The following is a 17,409-nucleotide window of genomic DNA, read 5'->3' on the forward strand; positions in this document are numbered from 1 at the left end:
GGCTGTATTTTGTTTGAGTGCAGAATGCTGCAACATTCATGGACTCAGTCTTGGATGCGTTTTTTTTGTGATGATGTATTTTACTCCTATCCTGTATGTGCTCTGTGCTGTGTGTGACTGTGAGTACTGCGTTTTGCACCATGGCTCCAGAGTAACGCTGTTGCATTTGGCTGTATTCATGTAAAGTTGAATGATAATTAAACTTGAACTTGTACAAGTTGTAAATGTGGAGTTTATCTGATTTTCAAGTATTGCTCATTGAGTAACATTTCATGATCAGTGTTTTTAATTACAATATGTAAATTTCCCGAAGACAACACCAGCAGTTACAGAGGTTAGACTGGTTGAGGGCCAACTTCCTTTAATTTTGTAATGTGAATGAGGCCAATAGATTTTTAACAATAACTGAGAGAACTTCAAGATTTCAATAGCTAACAATTCATTCTCGAGTTGTAATGATGTTTTAAAAAATTAGAATTAAGATGCAGACTCTTTTTTTTTGCAAACTCTGCATCAAATAAGCAGCCATACATATTTCAATACAATACTCCCATTGGACTACAGCGTGACCATTGACATAACCGTGCATTGGAACAGACATTTGTAGAATTGGAAACCACCGCAGACTCAGAGCCTTTCACTTCTGCCTTGAAGGTTACAATTTGTGAATTTTAAACAGTGCCCAAATCTGTACAAAATTAAATTGAAACTGCCCCTATTTCACAACTGCTGTGATGCAGAATTTACATAAGGCAAATAGTTATTTGAAAGGATTTTGGAATCTTCTCACATTGTCTCCTTGCTTTCTGCAAATTAAAACCCGCTCCCCCAAACATTTGCCAATTTGTTTCTTATTCCCTGAATGAAGACAATTCCACATTCTCTGACCATTATTCTAATGGGGTTTTCAAAGTTCTTGAGATGCTGGCTTTCCTTTAGATTTCCATTTTGTTTTAACCCCTGATTGGCAAACATCTTCAAATTGTGACCGTACATAGTGAACGCAAACAAGTAAAACCTATACCAGTAAAGAGGTATCACTTAATATTTCAGTAACAAATCTGGGTCTTCGTGACCCATCATGTTGTATTCTTCAAACTTTTCCATGTGAATTTCCTACCTATTCATTTCAATAGTTTATTATTTAAGCTACAATAACAAAGCTCATCAAGAGTTCTGACTAGACTTATGCAAATAAAAGACCTGTCGCATTTAAAACCTGTAATAGGAATGCTTGTCCCGTTGACCTCCCCCCACCCCATCACCCCCAGCCCCTTCCCCTTTTCAATCCAGTGAGGAGCAGCTCGTTTGCACCAGAGACCAACGACGAACATCCAGTTTATGTGGCGTATTTCTTGGTCCACTGTCTTGCTATTCTGTCATGCTCCGCCCTGTTAGTCATATACTGTGTGGCTATGCTCCCAACCAAAGGGTCCGCTGCAATGGAAAAGAAACGGCAAGTGAGTCTTCTGCTGGTACAACTTGCAGCATGCAGGTTTCTCCATCCCAGCAACAGAATCTGATATTTAGCATCACCCCCCCACTCTCTTTCTATTACCCCAATCACTGCACGCCAATGAGCATGACCAAACACTTCCTGACACGGTATTCCATCTGCCACTTCTTTGCCCATTGTCCTAATCTGTCCAAGTCCTTCTGCAGACTCCATCTTTCCTCAACCCTACCTGTCCCTCCACCTATCTTTGTATCGTCCGCATGGCCTTATGGCCATGTTGGCATCTACTTAAAACTGTTGTCAGGACATAAAGAGAAAGTTGTTAATTAGCTGCAGTTGACAATGCAGCTGCCTGATACCCAAAATTCAACCAACTGTCACTTCACTAAAATACAGAAAAACAAGGTATAACAGTGTGATAAAAACAGTGAAGAATTTAGACTATGCAAGTTAAATGATGTAATTGCTCTTACCGGGGTTGCAGTCTGTGAGAAGTGAACAGATTGACAGAAGGACCTTGGAGATGGTGAGTGCTGGGCTCCAGTTATCCTTCAGAATATCCAGACAGATCACCCCCTGACTGTTGATATTGCAATGGTAGATCCTTGTCCGGAATGTCACCTGTCAGTGTTGTTCAAAAGTTAGCGCATGGAGTTTTGAAGAATAAGAAAGCAGAACATACGTCCAATAATAGTCTATTTATGTTATTTACTGATACAACACTGAGTAGGCCCTTCTGGCCCTCGAGCACTGCAGTCCCAGCAAATCCTGGCAACCCTCACCTAATCATGGTGCAATATACAATGAATCTACCCAGCATGTCCTTGGACTATGATGAGGAAATTGAAGCACTCAGAGAAGAACCCATGCATTCCACAGGGAGGGTGTACAGTCTCCTTACAGAGGGAACTCCAACTTCCAATGTTCCCATTGTGCTAACCGCTATGCTATTGGTGGAGAAACGTGCTCAGGTAGAAGATGATGAGCCGGGAAGTTTCGGAGCCTTTGACAAGAAGTTACTGAGTTGAATGTGGCTGAGCACTGGTCTGGGATTGACACAAATGCATTTTAGAGGTATGGTTAGGATCAGAGTTGCAGATCTACAGTAACCCCAGCAAACACAGGTAATAGCCATTTACAACATGATCGAGCACAGAACTATTCCGCAGACTACAAATGCATATAGTTAATCAAACTGAAATGTATATTTAATTGAAACCGCCCATCAACTATCCTTTTGTTTAAACATTCAGCATTATTGTAAATCATTGTTCCATTTCAGGATTATTAGTCTCAAGCAGGGGTTCCTAACCTGTGGTCTACGTACCCCTCAGTTAATGGTACGGGTCCATGGCATAACAAAGGTCGGAAACCCCTGCTCTAGACTCACTTCCGCGATTTCACCACCTATGAAGTTTGTTCCCATTTCCTTGATGATTCTTTGCAAATCTACAGTTAGAGTCAACACAGCACAGAAACAAGCCCTTCAGTACATTTTAGTCCATGCCTAGACCCATCGATCTGCATCTGAACCACAGCCCTCCACACCCCTCTCTTCCACATCCCTGTCCAGACCCATCGTCCTGCATCTGGATAACAGCCTTCCACACCCTTCCCATCCATGTCCCTAGCCAGATTTCTCTTAAATGTTGAAATTGAACCCGTATCCACCATTTCTGCTGGCAGCTCATTCCACACTTTTGCCATCATTTTAATGAAGAACTAGGCTTTTTAATTGCAGTGTTTTTATAAGTTACCATACAACATGTCATTGATGGAATGCAAAGATGGGCTGGGAAGCGGCAGATGGAGTCCAATCCAGAAACTTGTGAAGTGATTCCTTTTGGAAGGCTGAACTTGAAGGAAGAGTATGGAGTTTCTGGTGGAATTCTTGGCAGTGTGGATCTTGGATTCCGCTTCCATAGATTCGTTAAAGTTGATAGCGTTGTTAAGAAGGTGTACGGTGTGCTGGCCTTCATTAGTCCGGGGATCGAGTTCAGGAGCCATAATAATGTTGCAGCTCTAAAAAACCCTGGTGATGTGAAATCTTCAGAGAGGGTGCAGGGGAGATGCTGCCTGGATCAGAGAGGGTGCAGGGGAGATTTACCAGGATGCTGCCTGGATCAGAGAGGGCGCAGAGGAGATTTACCAGGATGCTGCCTGGATTAGAGAGGGTGCAGAGGAGATTCACCAGGATGCTGCCTGGATTAGAGAGGGTGCAGAGGAGATTCACCAGGATGCTGCCTGGATCAGAGAGGGTGCAGGGGAGATTTACCAGGATGCTGCCTGGGTTAGAGAGGGTGCAGGGGAGATTTACCAGGATGCTGTCTGGATTAGAGAGGGTGCAGGGGAGATTGACCAGGATGCTGCCTGGATTAGAGAGGGTGCAGAGGAGATTCACCAGGATGCTGCCTGGATCAGAGAGGGTGCAGAGGAGATTTACCAGGATGCTGCCTGGATTAGAGAGGGTGCAGGGGAGATTGACCAGGATGCTGCCTGGATCAGAGAGGGTGCAGGGGAGATTTACCAGGATACTGCCTGGATCAGAGAGGGTGCAGGGGAGATGCTGCCTGGATTAGAGAGGGTGCAGGGGAGATTTACCAGGATGCTGCCTGGATCAGAGAGGGTGCAGGGGAGATTTACCAGGATACTGCCTGGATCAGAGAGGGTGCAGGGGAGATGCTGCCTGGATTAGAGAGGGTGCAGGGGAGATTTACCAGGATGCTGCCTGGATCAGAGAGGGTGCAGAGGAGATTTACCAGGATACTGCCTGGATCAGAGAGGGTGCAGAGGAGATTTACCAGGATACTGCCTGGATCAGAGAGGGTGCAGGGGAGATTTACCAGGATACTGCCTGGATCAGAGAGGGTGCAGGGGAGATGCTGCCTGGATTACAGAGGGTGCAGGGGAGATTTACCAGGATGCTGCCTGGATTAGAGAGCACATCTTATGAGAATAGGGTGAGTGAGCAAGGGCTTTTCTCTTTGGAGCGAGAGAGGATGAGAGGTGACTTGACAGAGGTGCACAAGATGATAAGAGACATAGATAGGGTGGGCAGACAGAGATCTTCCCTCAGGGCAGGAATGGCAAATACGAGGGGGCACAATTTTAAGGTTATTGGAGGAAAGTACAGGGAGGACGTCTGAGGTAGTTCCCCACTCCATGATGAGTGATGGGAGCTTAGCATGCCCTACCAGGGGTGGTGGTAGAGACAAATACATAAATACATTTGGGACATTTAAGAGACTCTTAGGTAGACACATGGATGATAGAAAAACTGAGGGCTATGTGGAAAGGAAGGGTTAGATGACCTTAGAGTAGGCTTAAAGGTCAGGATTCAGATTTATTTATCACGAGTACATCAAACCATATAGTGAAATATACCTTTTTTGCTTAACAACCAAACTTATAAAAAACAAGTTGGTCTGAGCCACAACCTCAGCAGCACATCGTCTAAACCTTCCCTCCCACATATCCCTCCATTTTTCTATCATCCATATGCCTGAGTTTATCAAATGTCCCTAATGTATCTGCCTCAACCCACCACATCTGACTCACACCACTGTGTGTGTAAAAAACCCACCTCTGACATCCCTCCTATACTTTCCTTCAATCACCTTAATACTATGCCCCCTTGTATTAGCCACTTCCACCCTGGTAAGAAGCCTCTGGCTGGGCAGTAGGCAAACGCAAGGCTGAGCAAGGAGACACGAAGCAGGGCCTGGGTGCACTGATAACTGAAACGAGGCGCAGGTGAAAATCATCACCCAATAATCAGGGAAGAGAAGCCTCCATACCCGGAGGGCTCTGGCACCTCCTGCTGACCAGGCTGAAGGTTGCTGTTGCAACTCCATTCAACCTGATCTACCCCACTCCTGTACAAATCCTTATTGCCATCTGATATTGTGTCATCAGCAGTGGGGTTACCTTGTCAAGTCACCTCCCAGAGGAAAGAAAAGCAAAGCCCTAGCTCATGATAAAGTTTGTGTGTCATTCACTCTCAGCAGTGAGTAACAGAAAAATCTCAGCACCTAAGACTGGCATTTCAAATATCCGTCAAAGCAAAGTGGATCTCTCTACCACAGGCAAACACTGAGCAGCTATCATGGCAAACAGAAGCCCCAATGAAGCTACTCTCAGATTGGAGCAGCAACACCTCAAACTCCATCTGCATAGCCTCCAATCTGAAGACGTGAACATCAATACCTCCTTTTGGTATTTTTCCCTCCCTCTTTCCTCTTCTTCTATTCTCCACTCTGGCCTCTTACCTCTTCTCGTCACCTCCCCCTGGCCCCCCTCCTCCTTTCCTTTCTGCCACAGTCTACTCTCCCCTCTTGTCAGATTCCTTCCTCTCCATCCCCTTACCTTCTACACTAGTGGTCACCAACCTTTTTAAGCCCAAGATCCCCTACCTCGGCCTTAGTGAAAGGCAAGATCGACCCCAAATCGATTAGTTACACGCATGCACACCGGGACAGAAAAGACTGGAAGTAAAACCCTGCAACCCAGAATAGAAATAATGTATGAACACCAGGGGTCACCACCCTTTTTTTGCACCACGGACCTGTTTAATATTGACAATATTCTTGTGGACCGGCCGACGGGGGGGGGGGGGTGTTAAACGTGACGGGAATACAGCGATACTCGAAGGGGGTTCCTTATGTCCAGTCTATTCCACAATTTAGTTTTCATGGCTCTCAGCTGCTGTCCCGCTTGCTCATGTTTTTTCCGCTGGAAAAGAACTCAGCGTGTTTGTCTTTAAGTGCAGGGTGCTTGGACTCAAGGTACTGAAGCAGGTTTGAGTGTTTCATTGCCTCATTAGACAGCCTCCGGGCCCGAGCTCCAGCCTCCCGCCTGCCCGCCGCCTTGGCCAGGTGCGGCTGTTCCTATGCCGGGGCCACGGCTGTCGCAGTCCGCAGAGAGCGATCGACTGAGCGAGGAGTGCGACAGGGCGCCTGCCCGCTCCCCTTGTAGGATCTATCGGCCGACAAAAGTTTGTTTCAGTAGATCGCAGCGAGGTAGCTGCTCTGCTGCTTATGAAACCCTGAGCCTGAATTAGGTCGTCTGCGAATATTTTAGCACCGGGTTCCCACGAACATTCGGTGTGCTAAACAGGTTTAGAGGCGGCGCCCATCTGTCCGTGCTCCAGGCCAGCAGCAACGGCACTTCTCGCCGGCCACAAGAAGCGGCCGGTTACCCAAGGCCAACCAGTGATCCCTGACGCACTTGGGTAATGACCTCGCGTGCGTTCAAGTTCAACAGTGGGCGTGACAGGGAATGAGGAAAGGTGCAGCTGACTCATATCGTTTCCTCGTGGCCCGGTGGTTGGGGATACTAAGGTACACTGCAATACATGGCAGGGGAGCTACACGCATGCGCACTGGGCAGAAAGAACAGAACTAAAACCCCGCAACCCGGAAACAATCTCTCAACAGTATTTGTGTATTTATTTTTCTTTTTTTTTTGGGATCCACTGGGAAGGTCTGAAAGATCGACTAGTCGATCGCGATCGACAGGTTGGTGACCACTATTCTACACCTATCATCGCCCAGCTTCATTCACCCTCACCCACCCACCGTCCCCTGTCACCTGCCAGCCTGCCCCCCCTTCCCCCTCCCCCCCCATTCCAGTCCTGATGAACGGTCTCAGCCCCAAACGCTGATGGTTTATTTCCCTCCATAGATGTTGCCTGACCTGCTGAGTTCCTCCAGTGTTTTGTGCATGTTGCTGTAAATAGACCAATTATTCAGCAAAATTATAAACAGAAACCAAACAGATGAAGTGGAGTTATGAAGTCTGCTTACCTTGGGTGGTTTAAAAGGATACTCTGCTGAAAACACGATGTCAAGAAAGAACACACCGCCTTCATACACTGAGCCGGGGGGCCCCAGGATCGTTGACCTCCATTCATACACATTGTCACCTTTAGGTCCAGCACTGTAAAGGACGTTTTCAAAAAGACAAAGTGTAATTAACATAGAACACAGCACAGTACCGACCCTTCAGCTCGCAATGTTGTTCCAACCTTTTTACCCACTCTAAGATCAATCTAACCTTTCCCTCACACGTAGGCCTCCATTTTCCTATCATTCCCATAGCTGTAGCAGGTAGCGCGATGATACTACAGCTCGGGGCATCGGAGTTCTGAGTTCAATTCCAAGGAGTACGTCTCCCCATGGAACGCGTGGGTTTTCCCACAGGTGCTCTGGTTTCCTCCCACAGTCCACCAAAGGTTTACCGGTTAGTGGATTAATTGGTCAGTGTATGTTGTCCTGTGATTAGGTTAGGGTGAAACTGGGGATTTCCACATGGCGTGAAAGACTAGAGGGGCCTATTCTGTGCTGTATCTCAATAATTAAATAAAACTCTAGGCCCACCCCCCCATTTTTCTTTCATTCATGTGCCTATCTAAGAGTTTATTAAAAAATGAATAAATTAGGGGGAAAACAGTATATAAAGCATTCCAAGTATTCCAGGACAGAATCAGGTTATAAAGTTGTTGGAATAGCGTCAAACAGTAAGGAAGCAGGTCCTTCGGCCCAACAAGGTGCCCCATCCAACCTAGTCCCATTTGTTAGTACTTGGACCATGCCCTTCTAGACCTTTCCATGCCACGGGTGTGAAGCGGTTAGCGTAACGTGAGTACAGCGTCGCTGATCTGGGTTCAATTCATGCCGCTGTCTGTAAAGAGTTTGTACATTCTTCCTGTGAACAGCGGGTTCTCGGTTTCCTCTGACATTCCAAAGATGTCCCGGTTAGTAAGTTGCAGGCACGCTCTGCCAGCGCCATAAGCACAGCAGCACCTGCGGGCTGTCCCCAGCACATTCTAGGACAGCGTTGGCTGTTAATGCAAACGATGCTTTTCACAGTGTTTCGATTTTTATGGGACAAATAAAACTAATCTTCCAAATCTTATTAACTTGACTTATTGTACTACAACTTCCGCTGTTGGAGTTACTTTTACCAAACCATACAAGGATTGAGATTACTGTGTGTTCAGCTAAGGACTGACAGAGTCTTGTAGATATAAAAAACTGCTGTAATTAAGCAGTTATTTATATTAAAACAAGTTTTAATCATAAAACTTGCGATGTACACTATTGAAAACCAATATATTAATGGTATAGTGTGTGCCTTTCTTTCATACGTACGATTCAGTTTATTCATTACTAACTGAACTCTCATTTTTATTTGTTTGTTGTTTAGTTATTTAGGGATACAGCACGGAGTAAGCCCTTTGAGCCACGCCACCCTAGCAACTCGACAAACCCGATTAACCCTGACCTAATCACAGGACAATTTACAATGACACATTAATCTACCCAGCATGTCTTTGGACTGTGGGAGGACCTGGGGAAAACTCACGCCTCCCATGGGGTGGACGTACAGACTCTGGACCACGCTGAGCTGTAACAGCATCATGCTGACCGCTACACTACTGTGTCTCAATTCTTTAAAAAAATTGATGGACAATAATCGTCCACATGAAATAGAACAGTACAGTACGCAATGTTGCGTTGAACCAATTCATTTATTATCAAATTGTCAACTAAACCAATCTCTTCTGTCTACACCATGTCCATATCCTTCCATTCCCTCACATTCACGTCCCCATCTAAACCTCTCCTATAAGTTCCTAATGTATCTGCCTCGACCACCAACCCAGGCAGCGCGTTCCAGACATCCACCGCTCTCTGTAAAAGGCCAAGCCTCTCCCATCTCCTTTGAAATTACCCCCTCTCACCCTAAATGCATGCCCTCAGGTATTAGACATTTCAACCCTGGGAAAAAGATACTCCCTGTCTACTCTATCCATGCCTCTCATAATCTTATAAACCTCTGTCAGATCTCCCCTCAGCCTCCCTGATTCCAGAGAAAACAACCCACGTTTGTCCAGCCTCTCGTTATAGCACATACCCTCTAAACCAGGCAGCACCCTGGTAAACCTCTTCTCACCCTCTCCAAAGCCTCACATCCTTCCAGAAAGACTCTGTCCTTTAAAGCTCTGAGCTCATTTTTATTTCCGGATTAGTTCTGGCATGTCAGCTCGCAGCTTAAATATTTCCCATAGCAAAATTTGACTTTTGTTGTAGCATTTGGGAAAGGGCTTGAGCCGTTACACTTAAATACCGTGAAGGGGCCTTTTTTTAAAATAATAACATGTTTTAACCAAAGCAGTTTGTAGCCTGAAGCCAGGGTTTAAGTTAATAGAAAAGGATGAGTGGAATATAAAAAGATGAAGAAGTCTTTAACACAAGAGATTCTGCAGATCCAGAGTAACACACACAAAGTGCTGGAGGAACTCAGCAGGTCAGGCAGCATCTATGGAGGGGAATAAACAGTCGACATTTCATGCCAAGAGCCTTCGTCAGGACTGGAGAGGAAGGCTGAAGAAACAAGTGTAAGAAGGTGGGGAGGGGAAGGAGGACAAGTTAGAAGGTGATAGGTGAAGCCAGGTGTGTGAGAGAAGGAGGTAATGCAAGAAGCTGGGAGGTGGTAGGTGGAAAAGGTAAAGAGCTGAAGGAGGAGGAATCTGATAGGAGAGGAGAGTGGACTATGGGAGAAAGGGAAGGAGAAGGAGACGCGGGGAAGGTGAGAAGTGGTAAAAGGGGATCAAAGTGGGGAATTGAAGAAAAGGGAAGACTTTCTTATTTTGGCTTCTTCCCCCTTTCTTGCTCTGAAAGAGATTTATTTGTTCTGGGCTTCAGTGCATCCTGCTATATGGATCCGAAACATGGAGAATCACTAACACCAGCTGCAACAAGATCCAGACCTTTCTCAACAAATGCCTCTGGCAGATCCTCCGCCTCAAGTGGTACGACAGAGTATCAAACCTAGACCTATGGAAGAGAGCAAACCAAGAGCCCATTGTATTCCAGATAAGGAGGAGGAAGTGGAGATGGGTCGGCCACACCTTGAGGAAGAGCCAGTCGAATGTCACTCAACAATCACTCGAATGGAATCCACAAGGGAAGAGAAGAAGAGGTCGCCCAAAGCAAACCTGGAGGCGTAGGCTTTTGGTGAGACGAAGGAATACATCACTGAATTGTTGGCCCATTTCAGTTTACAGCAGCGTCTCCACTTCCGGAAGAGATCGAGGTGAGTCAGTGCCCCCACTCTAACCACTTTTTACAGGAGCACCATCAAGCGGACCCTGAGCAGCTGCATTACCATGGGGTACAGGAATTGCAAGGCATCTGACTGCAAGTCCTACAAAGGATTGTGAGAATTGCTGAGAGGATTGTTGGGGTCTCTGTTCCACTGAGCAGATACATGTCCAGAGTGCTGCATACGTAGGGACTTTAGCATTGTCAATGAACCTGCCATTCATCCAACAATCTCTTTGACCCCCTACCATCAGGCAGGAGGAACTGTAACATTAGGTAGGAACTGTTTGGGTGGGAGACAGCTTCTTCTCCCAGGCTGAGAGACTACTGAACTCCCTGCCACTAGCCAAATCTCATCATGGATGGAACATCAGTAGTGCTCTACTGTTTACTTTTTAAACTTGTAATGTAAATGCACCTCATTATCTTAATTTACTAGTGGTAATGTCACTGTATGTGTAATGTATGTGAGTTATATGCACTGTGTTGTGCATCTTGGTCGAGAGGAACGTTGTCTCATTTGGTGGTATAGTTTGTACAGTGAATAAACTTGAACCTGAACTTGACTTCCCATTCCCATTCCAACATGTCAGTCCATGGCCTCCTCTACTGTCACAATGAGGCCACACTCAGGTTGGAGGAGCAACACCTCATATTCCATCTGGGTAGCCTCCAACCTGATGGCATGAACATTCAATTTCTCAAACTTCCAGTAATAACCCCCTTTCCTCCTCCTCTCTTTTTCCATTCCCATTCTGGCTCCTCTATCACCCTTCTCTCCTCCTCACCTGTCCAACACCTCCCTCTAGTTATAAAAATGAGAGTTTCTGCAGATGCTGGAAATCCAGAACAACACACACAAAATGCTGGAGAAACTCAACAGGCCAGGCAGCACCTATGGAGAGGAATAAACAGTCGCTGCTTCAGGTTGAGACCCCTCATTAGGGAAGGTGGCGGAAATTTGGGGCAACATGCGGGACAGGTTAATGGGTTGTGTGTTCTGGAGTAACTGGGAAGTGAGTGGGCGAAGCACACCGTTACCTGGAAGTGCATTTATTCTGACTGACATTTCCGATTAATGCACATGGGAAGAATGTGTTTTAGCCTAGTAGTCTGCATGGTGCTGGAGTCCAATTCCAGCATTGTTGATAAGGAGTTCGTTTGTCCATCCAGTCAGCTCCTAGCTTTCCTCTGGTTGTTCCGGTTTCCCCCCCGAGACATATGGGTTAGCAGATTTACTGGTCATTGCGAATTGACTTGTGATTACGCTAGGGTTAAATTGATGGGTTGCTGGGCAGCACTGCTCGTTGGGTCAGAAAGGTCTGTTCAGCATGGCCTCTCTAAATAAATAAATGTATTGTAGCATAGCTCAGCATTTCACAGGATTCTGCCTCCCCTCCACAGACCCAATCTATATTTCCCAATGCCTTGGTAAAGCAGCCAGCTCTGAAGACCCTTCACATCCGGGACATTCTCCCTTCTTCCCCATTCCAACAGGCAGAAGATACAAGAGTCTGAAAGCGCGTACCACCAGGCTTAACGATAGCTTCTTTCCCTACTGTTCTCTGACTCTTGAACAATAAGATGGAGTCTTGGCCTCATAATCTACCTTGTTATGACCTCATACCTAACTGTCTGCCTGCACTGCACTTTCTCTGTAACTGTAACACTTCATTCTATATTGTTTTACTTCAATGTGTTCCCAACCTGGGGGCCACGGACCCCTTGGTTAATAGTAGGGGTCCGTGGCATAAAAAAAGGTGGGAGTACCAGTTCTACCTCAATGAACTGTGTAACAACTTGATCTGTATAAACAAAAGATTTAAAGTACATTTATTATCAAAGAATGCACGCAGTTACAATCCTGAAATTTGTCTTCCCACAGCCACAAAACAAAGAAACACTATGGAACCCATTTGAAGGAAAATATCAAAGCTCCAACGTGCGCAAAAAAGAAAAAAAATTGTGCAAACGACAAAAAACCCCAATGTGAGGCAGCAAAACACAAGTCGTCCAACCAGTCCAGGCATATTCAGCTCAGTTCAGTCTAGCCTTGTGTCATTCATTTATTTCAGGCCACCGAGCCAGTCTGCCCCAATCAAAAATACCCAAAAGAGCAACAAAAAAATGGAATGACCAGAAACACATCATAACGTGAACTACAGAGTCCAGCACACAAAACGCATCAATTAAATCTTGCCCAAGATCTCAGACTCTGGTGCCATTGAACGAGAGGAAGAGAGACCATTTGAACCCAAGGACCTTTCTCCGGGAGCAGTGGGAGGGAGAGAGAGAGGGGGGGGGAAGAGAGAGAGAGAGAGAGAGAGAGAGAGAGAGAGAGAGAGAGAGAGAGAGAGAGAGAGAGAGAGTGTGAGTCACACAGGGACAGTGAGCATTTATAAACCAATTTACCAATGTTAGTGCAATGGTGGAGTGGTTTTGGGTGAGGGTGGTTTATGCCTGTGATTTCTTCTGCAATGGAGACTAAATACACACGTAAAGTCGATCTAAAATGACCTAACTATAACTTATCTCTGTGATCAGTGCAGGTAGTTGGCTTAAATACTTTATTAAGAAAAATGATCTTGGGCAGGGCTGCAATTGCACACCCCCTCAGGGCTAAACTGAATTAAGGCTGTTGGAAGGATGAACGATGGGTTCTGAGAAAAGATGCAAGACACAATGGGAGAATATTTGATGTTTTGTTTGGAGTGATATTTCCCCCCTCCCATTGAACACATTTCTTGCATCATTCACAGTCGCAGAGCAAGTCAAATTATAATCTTATTTAAATTTGATTTTTTTTAAATTAGTAATTCTTGCTTTGGGTTCAGAACACTCCATTTCCTTGTTCACAAATGATTCAAGTAATTGAGGAAATAATTGGCCTTGTAAAAGAAAATGTAATTATGGATTCTGTCCAACCAGAACATAGAACATTACAAACAGTACGGCCCATTGGCCCACAGTACTGTGCTGGCCTTTTAACCTACTCCAAGATCAATCTAATCCTTCCCTCCCACATATCCCTCCAGTTCTCTATCATCCACGTGCCTACCACCATCCCTGGCAGGGCATTCCACACACACACCACTCTGTGTAAAACACCTACCTCTGACATCCTTCATATACTTTTCTCCAGTCACCTTAAAATTATGCCCTGTTGTATTAGCTATTTCCTCCCTGGGAAATAGTCTCTGGCTGTCCACTTGATCTGTGCCTCTTATCATCTTGTACACCTCTATCAAGTCACCTCTCAAAAGCCCTAGGCCGCTCAGTCTATCCTCATAAGACAGGCTCTCTAGTCCAGACAGCTTGTTGATAAATCTCCTCTGCTAAGCATCCTCCTTTGCTCCAATGGGAGAGTCGAGACCAGAGGGCACAGCCTCAGAATAGAGGGACAACTCCTTAGAATGGAGATGATGAGGAATTTCTTTAGCCAGAGGATGGTGAATCTGTGGAATTTTTGCCACTGACAGCTGTGAAGATTATTTCTTTGGGTATATTCAGAATGTCAAAGGCCAAGGGGAGAGGGCAGGAGAATGGGATTGAGAGGGATAATGAATTAGCCATGATGGAATGACAGAGCAGACTTGATGGGCCAAATGGCCTAATTCTGCTCCTATGTCTTATTAATGAAATACCTTTAGTTACGGGGAATAAGATCGCAAACTCATTCTAAACACGGGGTACTGTTATATGCAGCAAAATACAGTCAAGACCCTTTGTTTGAATGCAATTCTTACCCAGAATGCCACCGATTCCACATGTACATACATCAAGGCAGTGAAAAGCAAAGTAATGCACAGTGCAGTGCTCTTGTTGGGGGGCAAGTACAGTCACGACAAGCTGGATTGACGAATCAGGAGCTGTCTTTGGTGAATGAATGCTCCCTTCATAAACACAAGAGGTTCTACAGATGCTGGAAACTCAGTAACACACTGAAAAACTCAGTAGGTCAGGCAGCTTCTATGGAGGAGAATGAAGAGTTGACGGGTTGCGCCAATACCCATAATCTGGAATCAGTGTTATTCCCAAGCATATTTATTAATATTTGACCTCCCACTTTGAAAAAGTTATTCACAGTAGTTTAGTAGAAATACCCTGATACATGAATAGCTTTTTGAAAAACCTTAGTCATTCAGCATGGAAACAGGCACACATATACACATTATATATATTTATATTTAAATAAATACTGCTTAAAAAGTTAGTGAGGTAGTGTTCATGGGCTCACTGACCATTTAGAAATCTGGTGGCAGAGGGGAAGAAGCTGTTCCTGAATTGTTGAATGTGTGTCTTCAGCAGCTCTGAACTCCTGATCTAAACCTTTCCATGAACAGGACTTTCAGAAACTGTTCTTGTACATGCCTCAACCACCTCCACTGGCAGCTCAATCCACAGAGATACCTCCTTTTGTGTGAAAATGTTGCCCACTCAAATTCCTTTTCAATCTTTCCCCTCTCACTTTAAACCTATGTGCTCTTGTTATTGACTCCCCAACTCTGGGGAAAAAGACTGAATGCACTCACCCTGCCTAAGCCCCTCATGATTTTATACACTCTGTAATTTATCATCTCCGTCCTTCACTCTCCAAGGAATAAAGTGCTAGTTGTTTTAGTAATGGTTGGTTAAATTTCGGATGTTGCACTTGTACATTGTCAACTGTAACTAATTAACTTTCTCTCTCTGTCCTTTCCACTGACTTATGTGGGCCATCAGATGTAGGAACAGGGCTAGACCATTCAGCCCATCGAGTCTGATCCATCATTCCTTCATGGCTGATTCCCGTCTTCTCCCATAACTTTTGGTGCCCTGACTAATGAAGAACCTATGAACATTCGCCTTAAATGCATCCATCAAAGTCTCAAGACAAGAGGATTGACAGAACAAGCTCAATAGATTTTATAACTGTAAATCCATGCTCAAATACTTAAAAGTTGGCAAAGACTGTGCAGCAGTTTTGCCTTGGGTTTGGAATGTGGGAACAAATTCTCTCCACTGGAATAGATAGATAGATGTAACAATCTGCAATGTAACTAAAAAGAGAGAAAAATACGAAGCACTCTTACATTTTCTGCTCAAACAAAACTTACACCTCAGGGATGCTTTGCTGGGTAATAAAACTCTCCCAGTAGACCCGAGTAAAGGAAGGAGAATATCAAAGCTCGGCAGAGTTTGAACCGTTCAGCGTTATTCAGTGACCTCTACAAGCGTTAGATATAGATTAGACTGACTGCGCACACAAGGCAAACCATTCATTAGAAGGTCAGACAAATGCCCTAAGTGTCCACTTTCAAGCTTGAAGCAGACTTCAATTATACCAGTGCCCAAAAAAAGCGAGGTGACCTGCCTCAATGATCATCCCAATGCACTGCATCCACAGTGATGACGTGTTCTGAGAGGTTGGTGATGAAACATATTAGCTCCTGCCTGAAAGGTTACTTGGATCCGCTCCAATTTGCCTACCAGAGGAATGGATCAACAGCAGATGCCACCTCATTGGCTCTTCACACAATCCTGGAGGATCTGGACTGCAAAGGTGCATACACAGGGATGCTGTTTATCCACTACAGCTCAGCATTCAATGTCATCATCCCCTCAAAACTAATCAAAAAGCTCCAAGACCTCGGTCTCAATACCTCCTTGTGAAAATGAATCCTGGATTTCCTCACGTGCAGATCCCACCAGTTCAGATCAGCAACATCATCTCCTCCATGATCTCCATCAGCACAGGTGCACCACAAGGCTGTGTGCTTCGCCCTGATCTACCAACTTTACGCCTACAATTGTGTAGCTAAGAACAGCTACAACAACAGCTTCAAGTCTGCTGTTGTGGGCCAAATCAAAGGTGGTAATAAGTCAGCATACAAGGAGAATGAAAAATTGGCTGAGTGGTGTCATAACCACCACCTCTCACTCAATGTCAGCAAGACCAAGAAACTGATTATAGACTTCAGGAGAGGGAAACCAGAGGTCCTTGGGCCAGTACTTATCAGAGGATCAGAGGTGCAGAGAGTTAGCAACTTTAAATTCCTGGATGTTATTATTTTAGAGGATCTGTCCTTGACACAGCACACAAGTGCAATTGTAAAGAAAGCACAGCAGCACCTCTACTTCCTCAGGAGTCTGTGGAGATTCAGCATGACATCTAAAAGTTTAACAAACTTCTATAGATGTGTAGCGGAGAGTGTATTGACTGGCTGCATCACAGCCTGGTATGGAAACACCAATACCCCTGAACGGAAAATCCCCATCATTGAGATGTTCCTACAACCAGTGATCTCACTTTAAGGTCTCTTTATCTTATTATCTCATGTTCTCATTACATATTGCTATTTATTTATATTCGCACAGTTTGCTGTCTTCTGTACTCTGGCTGATCATTCATTGACCCTATTTATAGTTAGGTACTATTCTACAGATTTGCTAAGTATGCTCACAGGAAAATTAGTCTCAGGGTTGTATATTGTGACATACATGTACTTTGATAATAAATTTATTTTGAATTTTATTAGGCATACCTGTACACCTACTTGTTAATGCAAATATCTAATCAGTCAATCACGTGGCAGCAACTCCATATATAAAAGCATGCAGACATGGTCAAGAGGTTCAGTTGTTGTTCACACCAAACATCAGACTGGGGAAGAAATGTGATCTAAATGACTGAGTGGAATGCCAGACAGGGTGGTTTGAGTTTCTCAGAAAATGCTGATCTCCTGGGATTTTCATGTTCAACAGTTTCTAGAATTTACAGAAAATGGTGCAAAAAAACAAAAAACATCCAGTGAGTGGGAGTTCTGTGGGTGAAAATGCCTTGTTAATGAGAGTGGTCAGATGAAA

At 44.9% G+C, this 17,409-nt stretch overlaps 1 protein-coding gene across 1 annotated transcript in view; it reads right to left on the bottom strand.

The window, feature by feature from the left end:
- Positions 1–344: 344 nt before the first annotated feature.
- The window catches only part of LOC140713900 (ubiquitin-conjugating enzyme E2 E1-like), a 73,890-nt gene continuing 56,825 nt past the window's right edge, over positions 345–17,409 (bottom strand). Inside the window, exons 3-5 of the mRNA XM_073024558.1 lie at positions 7,261–7,393; positions 1,930–2,077; positions 345–1,437 (exon numbers count right to left, since the gene is read on the bottom strand). Of these exons, the coding sequence (XP_072880659.1) occupies positions 1,340–1,437; positions 1,930–2,077; positions 7,261–7,393 (379 nt within the window). The 3' untranslated portion in view covers positions 345–1,339. The remainder of the gene's footprint in view (positions 1,438–1,929; positions 2,078–7,260; positions 7,394–17,409) is intronic.

This window comes from Hemitrygon akajei, chromosome 20, assembly GCF_048418815.1.
Source record: "Hemitrygon akajei chromosome 20, sHemAka1.3, whole genome shotgun sequence".
Lineage (NCBI taxonomy): Eukaryota > Metazoa > Chordata > Chondrichthyes > Myliobatiformes > Dasyatidae > Hemitrygon > Hemitrygon akajei.